This window comes from Bombina bombina, chromosome 10 (genome assembly GCF_027579735.1).
Source record: "Bombina bombina isolate aBomBom1 chromosome 10, aBomBom1.pri, whole genome shotgun sequence".
Taxonomy (NCBI): domain Eukaryota; kingdom Metazoa; phylum Chordata; class Amphibia; order Anura; family Bombinatoridae; genus Bombina; species Bombina bombina.
The window spans coordinates 28,445,178-28,458,768 of record NC_069508.1 but is presented as its reverse complement, the minus strand read 5'-3'; the positions used below and the strand labels follow the sequence as shown (position 1 = coordinate 28,458,768).

The following is a 13,591-nucleotide window of genomic DNA, read 5'->3' as shown; positions in this document are numbered from 1 at the left end:
CACAGGAGCAGATATCACTGTAATGTCTTTTGCTGAATTTATGAAACTACCTCGACAGCCCCAGCTGGCGAAGGTTACTACAAATAGTCCTGGTGGCCGCATTGATTGTGTGGGGAAATTTCTTGCCAGCTGTGAGTACAAGCAAAGAAAGTTCACCATGTGGGTGCATGTGATTCGAGGTCAGTGTGTTAATAATTTATTGAGCAGAAAAGCAGCCTGCGACTTGGGCCTCGTGGCCAGAGTGAATGAGATTTCCGAAGATATGTTTGGCGAATTGGGCCTACTGAATTGAAAACCAGTCCATATAGCACTTAAAAGTGACGCAGTCCCATACAGTATTTCTACTCCTCGTAGAATTCCGTTCCCGCTCATGCCTCAAGTGGAGAAAGAGCTTATGCGCATGAAGTCTATGGGGGTTATTGAAGAGGTTGTTGAAGCGACTGATTGGTGTGCCCCCATTGTTCCAGTTGCAAAGAAAAATGGAAAGGTGCGCATCTGTGTGGACCTGAAAAGGTTGAATGAGGCAGTGAAGAGAGAGAGATTTGTGCTGCCGACATTAGAAGATATAGCTCCAAAGTTGGCTGGGGCGAAGTTCTTTTCCACATTAGACGCTTCTAGCGGCTTTTGGCAGATCCCCCTGGATCCAAAGTGCCGCAAACTGACTACCTTTATCACACCGGTAGGTCGGTTCTGCTTCTGCAGACTCCCCTTTGGGATATCCTCCGCTCCTGAAATCTTTCAAAGGGAAATGAGTTCTCTCCTGAGTGACCACGTGGGCACAGCGGTCGTCATGGACGACATTCTAGTGTATGGGTCTACAGTGGAGGAGCATGATCAGCGTTTAAGTTGTGTGCTAAAGGCTATCAAAGAGTCTGGGCTGAAGCTGAATAAAGAAAAATGTCATTTTAGGAAAACTGAATTATGCTACTTTGGGCATATCATCAACGGGGATGGCATCAAGCCAGACCCCGAGAAAATTTGTGCTATTGAACAGATGAAAAGTACTTCTGATGTACATGAGCTGAGACAAATATTGGGCCTTGTAAATTACGTGGGCAAGTTTCTTCCAGATTTATCAACAGTTTTACACCCTATCACAGAGTTGCTTAAGAAAGACGTTGCCTGGGTCTGGGGACCTTCACAAGAAAAGGCTTTCCTGCAGGCCAAGTCCCTGCTGGGGTCTGCCCCAGTGCTGGGGTTCTACGACCCTTCAAAAAAGACTGTGGTTAGTGCCGATTCAAGCAGTTATGGGTTGGGGGCTGCACTCCTGCAGTTAAATGAGAATAAACTACAGCCCATCGTCTACTGTTCCCGCACACTGACGGCTGCGGAGTCAAAATACGCTCAAATTGAGAAAGAGTGCCTGGCTGCAGTTTGGGCCTGTGAGCGCTTTCAGCGTTATCTAGTGGGTTTGGAGAAATTTAGTCTGGAAACTTACCACAAACCGCTAGTCCCTCTAATCAATTCCTATGACATTGACAAAACACCCTTGAGATGCCAGAGACTTTTAATGAGACTGCTCAGGTTCAATGTTCAGGCAGTGCATGTGCCGGGGAAACAACTGGTTGTGGCGGATACACTATCCAGGCTCCCGCTGGCTGCTGCTGAAGAATCCTCCACAGAATCGGATGTGAAAGTGTATGTTGATTCAATTGTGGCCTCTAAGTCCATTTCTTCAAGGAAACTGGAAGAGATAAAGAAAGAGACATATTTGGACACAGATCTGCAAGAAGTTATAAGGTACATAAAAGAAGGCTGGCCCGAGAGCCGGGCAGCCTGGATGTCTTTAAACGCTTACCAGCCAGAGAGGTCGCAGCTCACGTAGCTGGAGGGGTTGGTGCTGTTCCAAGACCGCATTGTAATTCCTGTCAGCATGAGGAAGGAGATGTTAAACAGGATTCACGATGGCCACTTAGGCATTACCAAGTGCAGAGAAAGGGCAGCTACAGCTGTGTGGTGGCCTGGGATCAGCTCCGACATTGCAAATCACGTGTCTAAATGTGACTTTTGCCGGGAACGCCGGCCTACTCAGAGAAGGGAGCCCATGATGTCTACTCCACTGCCTGCAGGGCCGTGGCAGAAAATAGCTGCTGATTTGTGCGAACTGCACGGGAAAAAGTTCCTTGTTGTGATCGACTACTATTCCAGGTATTTGGAGATTGCACCCCTGAATGATATCATAAGTCAGGCCGTTATCATTTGCCTGAAGAGCTTGTTCGCCCGCTGGGGCATTCCAATGGAGCTAGTGAGTGATAATGGTATGCAGTTCGCTTCTGCTGAGTTCAGTGCTTTCAGCAGGGAGTATGATTTTGTACATTCCACGTCAAGTCCACATTATCCGCAGGCCAACGGAATGGCTGAAAGGGCAGTTCAAACAACAAAATTCATTCTAAAGCAATCTGAGCCGTACCTAGCCCTCTTGTCATACAGGGCGACGCCCATTCAAGCCACCGGGTTTAGCCCGGCTCAGCTGATGCTAGGACGCCAGATTCGCACCACTTTACCCTCAGTGGGTGTCTTCAAGCCGCCTGGCCCTGTTCCTCGGGACGAAGTCCTTAGGAGGGATGAAGAGGCCAAAAAGGGTTATCGTTTCTTCTACGACAGGAGACATTCTGCCAGGCCCTTACAGGAACTGAAAGCGGGCCAAAGTGTCAGAATTAAACTGGATGATGAGAAGAAATGGAAGACGCCTGATACGGTAGTTGGCCGCTCTCCAGAACCAAGGTCTTATACAGTCCTTACGGAGGGAGGGACGGTTACACGCCGTAACCGAAGACATCTTCAGTCTGTACCTGAGAGTCTGGAACTGGATGCCTCAGTACCACCGCTGGTGGGATCCCCTGTTCTAAGAGAGGTGCCTTCCCCTCAGCAAGACCACAACGGGGATATATCTTTGCCTCCAGCGGACTCTTGTTCACCATCTTCTGTATCAGAGGACAGTTCATGCAAAGTTACATCAAGCGGAAGAGTGGTGAAACTTCCGGCCCGATATAGGGACTGACTTTAGCTAGAACAGTGACTGGAAGTATGGGCAGAATAATCCCATGGTCACTGTGGACTAGGGTAGTCTACCCCGATGTCCAAGTCAGGATGTAATTTATTTGTTCATGTTTTCTAACCTATTTGTTTATATAATGTTCAAAAACAAAAATGTTGTGGTATACTCTGTTTGTGTACCTTGATATTTGTTATATGCAAACGTATGCTTCGCCTTTGAAAAAGGGGAAGATGTGATGAGAGCAGGATGTGATGTCACTAGTTTGGGGGGAGGGCTTAGGTCCGGTGTCTGTGTCGCAGTTAGTTTAGTACAATCAACCTGACTAGATGTGTATTGTTATGCTCTGCAATAAAATAGAGTTGTACCATCATTGCTGTGTCCTGCATATGTCCTGCATCTCATGACAGGGGGGTTTGCAGTCTAGTGGTTAATAGGGTAATTAGGTTTATTGCGATGTGGGGGTTTTGCGGTTTAGGGGTTAATAGGGTTAATAGGTTTATTGCGATGTGGGGGTTTTGTGGTTTAGGGGTTAATAGGGTAATTAGGTTTATTGCGATGTGGGTGGTTGACGGTTAAGGCATTAAGGGGTTAATTACTTTATTATTTTTCGATGTGTGGGTTTGCGGTGTATGTGTTAATACTTTGTGTGGGAGGATCGTTTTTTTTTGTTATACTTCGTGCAGGCTGTGTTTTTTTTTTTTGTATTGCTCCATTTGCCTTCGCTGAATCCCGGTGGATTATTTTGGCTGCGCGCAGCCAACATTCTGTTGGCTGCCTTGCGCCACCAACATTCCATTGAGGATGCATGCGCAACTGCCGATGGCGACGGACATTACAAATGCAAATATAGTGTAGATTTCCCAGTTTTGCATAACCAGCACTGTTATATTAATATACTTTTTACATCTGTGATTACCTTGTATATAAACCTTTGCAGACTGCCCCCTTATTTCAGTTCTTTTGACAGATTTGCATTTTAGCCTATCAGTGCCGTTTAATAAGTAACTCCACATGCATGAGCACAATTGTTATCTATATAGCACACACAAACTAACACCCTCTAGCTGTGAAAAACTGTCAAATGCATTCAGTTAAGAAGCGGCCTTCAAGGGCTTAGAAATTAGCATATGAGCCTACATAGGTTTAGCTTTTAACTAAGAATACCTGGAGAACAAAGCAAATTTAATGATAAAAGTAAATTGGAAAGTTGTTTACAATTACATGTCCTATCTGAATCATGATAGTTTAATCTTGCCTAGACTGTCCCTTTAATAAACACAATCAATAACTAGTTGACAGTAAAATAGAAACTGTATTTAAAACATTAATGCTGATTGAATTGCTGTCTATTGTGGTGTGTGTGCTCATCTGACAGAGAGTGACAGCAGCTGTTTAGAGTTCAGCCAGCAGACGGCTGAGAGTGTCAAGCTGCGATTTCTGGACCAATTCTAATTTCTAAAGTGTCTACAAAACTGCTTTGATCCTGTGATTATTGTTCTTGAGAAAACTGCATTTCACTATTTGTGTTTAATTTCTAGACTGAGACAGTTATCAGTATGGCTTTGTGTATATTATTTTTTTTCTCACCATTTGATTTCTCCAGTAATGCCAATTGATCATTCTAACTCAAAAAAAAAAAAAAAAAAAAAAAAGTCTTAACTTTTGAGTATTATGAGATACTGATATCCTGTGAAGTGCGATATTAGTATTCTGGGTGTAATCTAAGTTTACCATTTAGGTTTCCATTACAATACAGAGTGATATGGAAGTTCTATATTATTACAATTAATAATAGATAATTATCAGAAAAACAAACAAACAAAATAAACTTTTTTGCCATATCTATAATAATATTCTCTATGTTACCTCTGCTTTTCCAGGGATTTCCAGTCTGGCTGATTTAGAATACGGATCACTTTTGAACTGATTATTGGCATATATGGTTCCCTTGGGATCTGTTAAAGTGATTCTTGGCATTGAACTCTGCCAAGTGACTAGAAAATATGTCTTAATGCCGACTGTCTGGTCAACATGAACCTCTCCAGTTAAGCAATTAGTAGGTTTGATATTATTGCCATTGCTTTCCAACTGTTCAAAATAAGAATTATTATTTACACACTGATTACCATAATCATTAGTACACAAATAAATATTACATATCAGACAATATATGCAATTTATTACAGAGTTAATTAATTAGTCTGTTGGTCAGACCTTGAAATAACAAAACCATTAAAAAAATCACAAGAGTGAACCAACTAGAACAGTTTTTTTAACTAGGACTTATAACAAACCGAAAATGTCAACAAATATGGTATTGTTTTTAATGAGAACATGTAAACATCCATATAGTCATTCTAAACTTAAAGGGACAGAAAAAACAAAAATTGTCTTTTATGAATTGGACAGAACATACAATTTTAAACACCTTTCCAATTTCCTCCCATTATCAAATGTGCTCTATTCTCTTGTTATCCTTCGTTGAAGGAACAACTTTGCACTACTGGCAGCTGGATGAACACATCTAGTCAGCCAATCACAAGAGACAAATTTGTGCAGGCACCAATCAGCAGCTAGCTCCCACTATTGTAGGATATGTGCGTATTCTTTTTCAACAAGGGATACAAAAAGAACAAAGCACATTTGAAAATAGAAGTAAATTTAAAAGTGTATTAAAATGACCTGCTCTATCTTAATCATGCAAATTTAATTTTGACTTTCCTATCCCTTTAATTTGTTTTTCTTTTTAATGTAAAGTTGACAAAAAGTGGCACTTCTAAATTATGTATTAACATACATGGGTTTTACCTATTAAGAATTAAACACACTAAATAACAATTCAGATTTTGATTTTGATTTTTTATTTTTCCAGGAAAATAAAAACTCAGCAACATTTTCTAAAAACTGATTCATTTTTTAATGTTACAAAAATTCTTCAAGATATTGCACAACTATAAGTTTAAATGTGAAGGATTCAATCCATTGTATGTGTTTTGGACACTCCAGTGTAAATTTGTTTCTATTCAATTCTAAATGACATTATATATTATTTTTGTTTTGCTTACTAAACAGTGTTTACCTTTTAAACACTTCCAGAGAGCGTTTTCTTTTTTGTCCCCTGCTTATATTGTATTAATACATTTAGAGTAACCCTTGTACTTGACATTTTGCTTACTAAAGCCATCACTTATTGTTTTTAAGGAGATGCCCATTTAAATGGGCTGACCCTGTAGAACTGCTCATGCTATCCCTCTCTACACACAAGGCCTAATAGTAAAGTATCGACAGTTGAATTGTGGCTGGGGAGGATCTATGAACAAAACCAGCTATTTTAGAAAAAATATATCTTCCCCACTGTGGCGTTAATTTATGCTACTGTCACCTGTTTACGTAGCTTTTCTACACAGAATACAGCAGTATTCATATGTTTAGTTAAGGTCATGGTTTAAACATCTGTTTCACATGACAAAAAAAGTTAAAAGAGCTATTACAGGACACTGTAAAAAAAATACAGGAAAAACATATCTATATAGAGATTACCACATTTCACCTAGGCTGTAAACACCTTAAGAAAAAACATCTCATTTAATTTATATTAAGTCTAAAAACAATAATATATTTTGAAGACTAATAGGTTATATAACCTTATGTAGGTAGAAATATAACGTGTCTCTGTTTATTTTAAAGGAACAGGAAACCCCCACATTTTCTTTCATGATTTGGATAAAACAAACAATTTTAAACAACTTTCCAATTTATTTCTATGATCAAATTTGCTTCATTCTTCATTTGCCGAAGGAACAGCAAAGCTCTACTGGCAGCTAGCTGAACACATCTAGTCAGCCATTAATAAGAGATAAATATGTGCAACCATGAACCAATCAGCAACTGGCTCCTATATGTGCGTGTTCTTTTTCAACAAAGGATGCCAAGAGAATGAAGCACATTTGAAAATAGAAGTGAATGTAAACGTGTCTTAAAATGACATGCTCTATCTGAATCATGCAAGTTTAATTTTGTCTTTCCTATCCCTTTAATAAAAAAGAGGTTGGTAGAAACAGGTTCTAGGCACAGATATATGGGGAATTTTATTAAAGAGTTATGTATAAGTTAGTAATAAATAATCAGCTGATACATATATAGGTTAGAATTCTGTAAAAGTCTAAATATATTGTTAATCTTCATAGAGTTGATATTGGAATATGGAAAATATTCTCCTGTACAAGCATCCATAATGTTAAGGAAGCACCCTAGATTTCTAGCATTTTAACTTAGATGAATATTAAACCCACAATTTTTATTTTGCAATTCAGATAGAGCAAGTAATTTTAAACAAGTATCCCTTTTACTTCTATTATATAATTAGCTTTTTTCTTTTGTTATCTTTTGTTGAAAAACAAACCTAGTTAGGCTAAAGAGCAGCAGTGACTACTGGGAGCTAGCTGAGCACATTTGATGAGCCAATAATAAGAGCAAATATGGGTAGCCACCTATTACCAGCTAGCTCCCAGTAGTACATTGCTGCTCCTCAACTTACCTAGGCATGCTTTTCAACAAAGGATATCAAAAGAATGAAGCAAATTAGATAGTAAAGCAAAATGGAAAGTTGTTTAAAATTGCATGTTCTGTCTAAATCATGAACATTTAATTTTAACTTTACTTGTCCTCTAAGAAACTTCTATTTGCTGAGGGATTTACTCAATTTAACCAAGACCACAGTAGTGCAACATAGTGAGCTTAAAGGGACAGTATACACTCATTTTCATATAACTGCATGTAATAGAAACTTCTATAAAGAAGAATATGCACAGATACTGATCTAAAAATCCTGTATAAAACCATTTAAAAACTGACTTAGAAGCTCCCTGTTTAAAAATATTCATGAGGTAAACTGGGACACCCACTGTAATGGGCTGGAAATCAAAAAGAGCAGACCCCCCCTCCCCTATATATGAAAAGACAGATAACATAAACAGGAGTCAGCAGGAGTCTGTAGACGCGTGTATGCATCTGAAACTGTGGGGCTTGGATAGGAGTCTGAAAATCATCACAATGTTATAAAAAAAAAGCAAATCTATACATTTAAAAAAAAAAAGAAAACACCCCCGATGGGCAATATAAATAGATAATCTACAAAACATTTATGCAAAGAAAAATCTAGTGTATGATGTGCCTTTAAATATTACAGGGTTTGAGTTATCAGTGATTTCCTTTAATTCATGAAAAGCCCAATGCATGGAGAACAAAGGGCAGATTTTAAAGGGACATTAAACACTAAGCAAATGCTAGATAGAATGATGCATTCAAAAAAAGATTAGTCTGAGAGTAACAAGTAGATGCATTTTTTTAAAGTTTTATTAACTGTTTAAATATTTACAAAATAAGTGTAAAGTTTTAATGTCTATAAAAACTGGGAACTGCCATGTTGTAACTTAGGTTTACCTTCTCTGCTGTGGCCAATTAGAGACAGTTTTATGAATAGGTCACTAGAGTGTGCAGCCAATAGCTATGGGGAATATAACAGTGTTCTGCACTTCCATTTCTAACAGGAACTGAAAAGCTCACAATTTAGAATGGAATTACAGGAGAAGGGTACAAAATAAATAATAAAAGTATATTGCAGACTTTTTTTTTTACATATACAATGTATCCTTTTATATTACCATCTCAAAGTTTTTAATGCCCCTTTAATAAATAAATTATTAAAACAAATGAAAAAAAATAATTTGTACCTGGATGCTTTGCTGAGAAAGATTTCCGTTTCCAGCTGAAATTCCGTTGAAAGCGTCAATGAGACCATTTGCATCTAGATTGTCTGTTGCTGAAAATCGTAATCCCTCTGAAAAATAATCATTTGTTTAATAATAAAAAGTAACAGGTTTCTATGTATTTATTATATTTAATGAGCAAAATAATTAAAGTTAAAATCCTCAAATTAAAATGGAATTTTTTAAAAATATAATTATAATATTAATTTTGAAATTAAATTCTACGGTCTGCCTCCACTGATGCTGCATTAGCTAAAAATGAGAAACCCCCTCCCCCCAAAAAAACAAAAACAAAAAAAAACATTAACTTCAGTAAGGAATTTATATTCAAACGTTTAGTTTATAAAATCTCCATTGTTTCTATATAGACTCAAAATATATTCTTATTTTTTTTACTGCTATATGATCATAATTAAATTACTCCAAATGAATGAATCAAACAAAACTAACCATTATTATAAAATAATAAAATATCAAACATTATTAAAACATCAGTTTGTAAAAATAATATAATAATAAACTACTGCACAAGAGATAAATATGATACTGTCCATCATTTGCACATTTTCAGTAGCTTTATGAACAATCTAGGGATATATGCACAAAAACTAGTTCTGTGCATGTGCACACATGCACATATAGATCATTATCAAGCGAAACATACTGGGCTAGATTAAATACGGAACACAACGCTCCTTTGCACTAGTACCTTCTTGTGAGCACGTGAAAACTACTTATATTAAAATTGGATAGTAAATGAGTCAGTGAAGTCATGTTCGCATTTTGCGCATTGGTAAACACTACAAACTCAGACCTCTGGATAAGAGAAAAAAATTGCACAAAAAAAAAATAACTTATCTGTGCAATAAAAAAAATATTGCACAGATAAGTTATAAGGGCTCAAAGTGAGAAGAAATGAGATGTAAGAAAGAAAAAAAAACTTTTACATAGGGATCCTATGTGACACATTTATTAACTAGATTACAAGTCTGTGCATTCGTCTTTTAACGATGAAAAGATGGTATTTTTTGCGTAAAAACAGCACCACAGCCATTACAAGTGTTGTCGGGATAGCTTTACCGCAAGCCTTTTAGCCTGTAACGCAACGTCAGTACCGCAATCTTAAAAATTACGATTTTTAATGGGATTCCCATAGCGCTGGTATTATGAGTTTTGCGTTCTGGCTAAAAAAACGGCGTTACAGCCTAAAATGACAAGATCCGTAACGCCATCTAAAAGCAGTAGTTATGAGTTTTACGCTACAAATCTGTAACATAAAACTCATAACTAAACTGCTAAAAAGTACACTAAACACCCATAAACTACCTATTAACCCCTAAACCGAGGCTCTCCCGCATCACAAACACTATATTACATTTATTAACCCCTAATCTCCCACTCCCAACATAGTCACCACTATAATAAACGTATTAACCCCTAAACTGCCGCCCTCCCGCATCGCAAACACCATTTAAATATAATTAGCCCCTAATCTGCCGTCCTCCCACATCGCCCCCACTATACTAAAATGATTAAGCCCTACACCACCGCCACTATAATAAACATATTAACCCCTAAACTGCAAGCCCCCCACAGCGAAATATACTAAAGTAAACTATTAACCCCTAAACCGAAAGCCCCCCACATCGCAATGAACTAAATTAAACTAGTAACCCCTAAACCTAACGCCCCCTAACTTTAGATTAAAATTACAATTTCCCTAATTTAAATTAAATTAAAACTTACCATCCAGACGGCCTCTTCACTCTTCATCCAGGCGGCATCTTCTATCTTGATCCCGGCCGCGCGGAGCGGGTCCATCCTGAAGACGTCCGGTGCGGAGCAACCTCTTCATACAGTCGCCGCCGTACACTGAATCTTCAATGCAAGGTACACAATTCAAGATGGTGTCCCTTGCATTCCTATTGGCTGAAAAAATTGAATCAGCCAATAGGTATTAGAGCTGCTAAAATCCTATTGACTGTTCAAATCAGTCAATAGGATTTAAGCAGCTCTCATTCTATAGGATGGACCCGCTTTGCGTTGCCGGGATCAAGATAGAAGATGCCATCTGGATGAAGATTGAAGATTCCGCCTGGATGAAAACATCTCATCGCTTGGATGAGGACTTCGTCGCCGGGATGAAGATTGAAAAGGCCACCTGGATGAAGACTTCTCGCTGCTTGGATGAAGATCGTTCAAGCGGGACTTCAAAAACTGTAAGTGGATCTTCGGGGGTTAGTGATAGGTTTTTTAAGGGTTTTTTGGGTGTTTTTTTTTTTAAGATTATGGTTTGGGCATGTAAAAGAGCTAAATGCCCTTTTAAGGACAATGCCCATCCAAATGCCTTTTTCATGGCCATGGGTAGCTTAGGTTTTTTTAGATAGTTTTTTTTATTTTGTGGGTTTGGGGGGTGGGGGTTTGTAATGTTGGTGGGTCTTTATATTTTTTTTCAGGTAAAAGAGTTGTTTAACTTAAGGCAATGCCCTACAAAAGACCCTAAGGGCCATTGGTAGTTTATTCTAGATTAGTTTTTTTTTGTTTTTTTTTTTAAATGGGTATTAGAATAGAAATAATTTTTATTATTTTTGATAATTTGTTATTTTGTGTAATGCATTTTTTTTTTTTCGTTTTGGGGTGGGGTTTTTATTTTTAGATTAGGGCTTGGGCAGCAAAAGAGATAAATGCCCTTTTAAGGGCAATGCCCATACAAATGCCCTTTTCAGGGCAATGGGTAGATTAGGTTTTACTTTCTTTTAATTTTGTGGGTTTGGGGGGTGGGGGTTTGTATACTGTTAGGGGGTGTTTGTTTTTGTTTTTTAGCAAAAGAGCTGTTAACTTTAGGGCAATGCCCTTTTAAGGGCCCTTGGTAGTTTATTATAGATTAAGGTTTTTTATTTTGGGGGTTTTTTTTTTTTTAAAAAGGGTATTAGAATAGGAATACTTTTTATTGTTTTGGATAATGTTTGTTATTTTTTTAATGGTAGTTTTTTTTTATTTTTTGTAATTTTAGTATTTGTTATTTGTTGTAATGGTAGGTTTTAGTGTAAGACAGGTTAGGTTTTAGGGCCCTTGGTAGTTTGGGGGGTGGGGGTTTGTAGCTGTTAGGGGGTGTTTTATTTTCTTTCTTAGCAAAAGATCTGTTTAACTTAGGTCAATGCCCTACAAAAGGCCCTTTTAAGGGCCCTTGGTAGTTTATTATAGATTAGTTTTTTTGTTTTTTTTTAAAAGGGTATTAGAATAGGAATACTTTTTATTGTTTTGGATAATGTTTTTTTTTTGTAATGGTAGGTTTATGGTAGGTTTAATAACTATTTACTAACTAGTCTACCTAGTTAAAATAAATACAAACTTACCTGTAAAATAAATAAAACCTAAGCTAGCTACAATATAACTATAAGTTATATTGTAGCTAGCTTAGGTTTTATTTCACAGGTAAGTATGTAGTTAGTTTTAAATAGGTATTATTTAGTTAATAATTGTAAGTTTAATTTAGCTCTATTTTAATTATGTTACAGTTAGGGTTACGTTAGGGTTAGGGTTACGTTAGGTTTAGGGTTAGGTTTAGGGGTTAATAGTTTATTTTTGGGTGTTGAGATTTGGGGGGCTGGCGGTTTAGGGGTTAATAGGTTTATTCAGTGGTAGTGATGTGGGAGGCCAGAGGTTTACGGGTTAATAAAATTATTTAGTTGTGCCGATGTCGGGGAGCGGCGGAATAGGGGTTAATAACTTTAATATAGTAGCGGCGATGTTGGGGTGCGGCAGAATAGGTGTTAATAACTTTAGTATAGTATCGGCAATATCGGTAATGGCAGATTAGGGGTTAATAACTGTAGGCAGGCGTCGGTGATGTCGGGGGTGGCAGATTAGGGGTGTTTAGATTTAGGGTTTTATGTTAGGGTGTTAGGTTTAAAGGGTAATTTTTTCCCCATAAACATCAATGGGGCTGCGTTACGCAGCTTTTCTTTCCGCGATCGCAGGTGTTAGACTTTTTTCTGACACGTTCTTATCATTGTTGTCTATGGGGAAAGCGTGCACAAGCACGTCAAAACAGCGCTTGTTTTTGGTGCGGTATGGAGCTTAAAAGCACCATATCGCCCGCACAAGCCGGGTTTTAAAAAACTTGTAATGGCTGCGCTATAGGGGATTAAATAACGCAACTTTTGTTGCGTACATTAATTTCCCTATAGCGCGCATAATTTGTAATCTAGCTGATAGAAATCTATTTAAATGTGTATATATATACTGTATATACTGTATATATATATATATATATAATGTATAGATATATATTTATGAATTTATATGTGTATATATGTTTATTCATACATTTATACACATATAAACACATAATATAAATGTATATATTCATACATATATACACATACAAACACATAAATATATATGTATATTCATACACATATACACATTTAAAACCAAAACTAAACATCTAGAAAAAGAGACAAAGGTGTATCTGGGGGGGGGGAGAGATTTTAAAAACAGCTATGTGAATATTCCAGGGATAAGAATACCATTAAAACAAAGAAATTTAGAAACTTTTTAAAAACTTGTAAACTCTATCTGAATCATTACATTTTATATTATTATAAAAAATAATTGGGCTTCATGTCCCTTCAAGGCTGGAGTTCCACCTGGGGGTCAAGGCTTTGATTCAGTATCAGGAAGAGCCTATGAAAGACTGAGGGTTGGGCCATGAGGGGTGTTGTGGTTAGGATGGGTAAGGTGGGCTCAGATACAACATATTCACTCACGCTTCTTTGAGGCTGACTGAAGAGCTCTTAGGGTGCCCTCCCTCCTAATTCTA

The 13,591-nt window shown here is 37.5% G+C and overlaps 1 protein-coding gene across 1 annotated transcript in view; it reads right to left on the bottom strand.

Annotated features, from left to right (window-relative positions):
- The window catches only part of LOC128640677 (calcium-activated chloride channel regulator 1-like), a 58,289-nt gene that overhangs the window by 13,131 nt on the left and 31,567 nt on the right, over positions 1 to 13,591 (bottom strand). Inside the window, exons 9-10 of the mRNA XM_053693108.1 lie at positions 8,731 to 8,837; positions 4,865 to 5,086 (exon numbers count right to left, since the gene is read on the bottom strand). Of these exons, the coding sequence (XP_053549083.1) occupies positions 4,865 to 5,086; positions 8,731 to 8,837 (329 nt within the window). The remainder of the gene's footprint in view (positions 1 to 4,864; positions 5,087 to 8,730; positions 8,838 to 13,591) is intronic.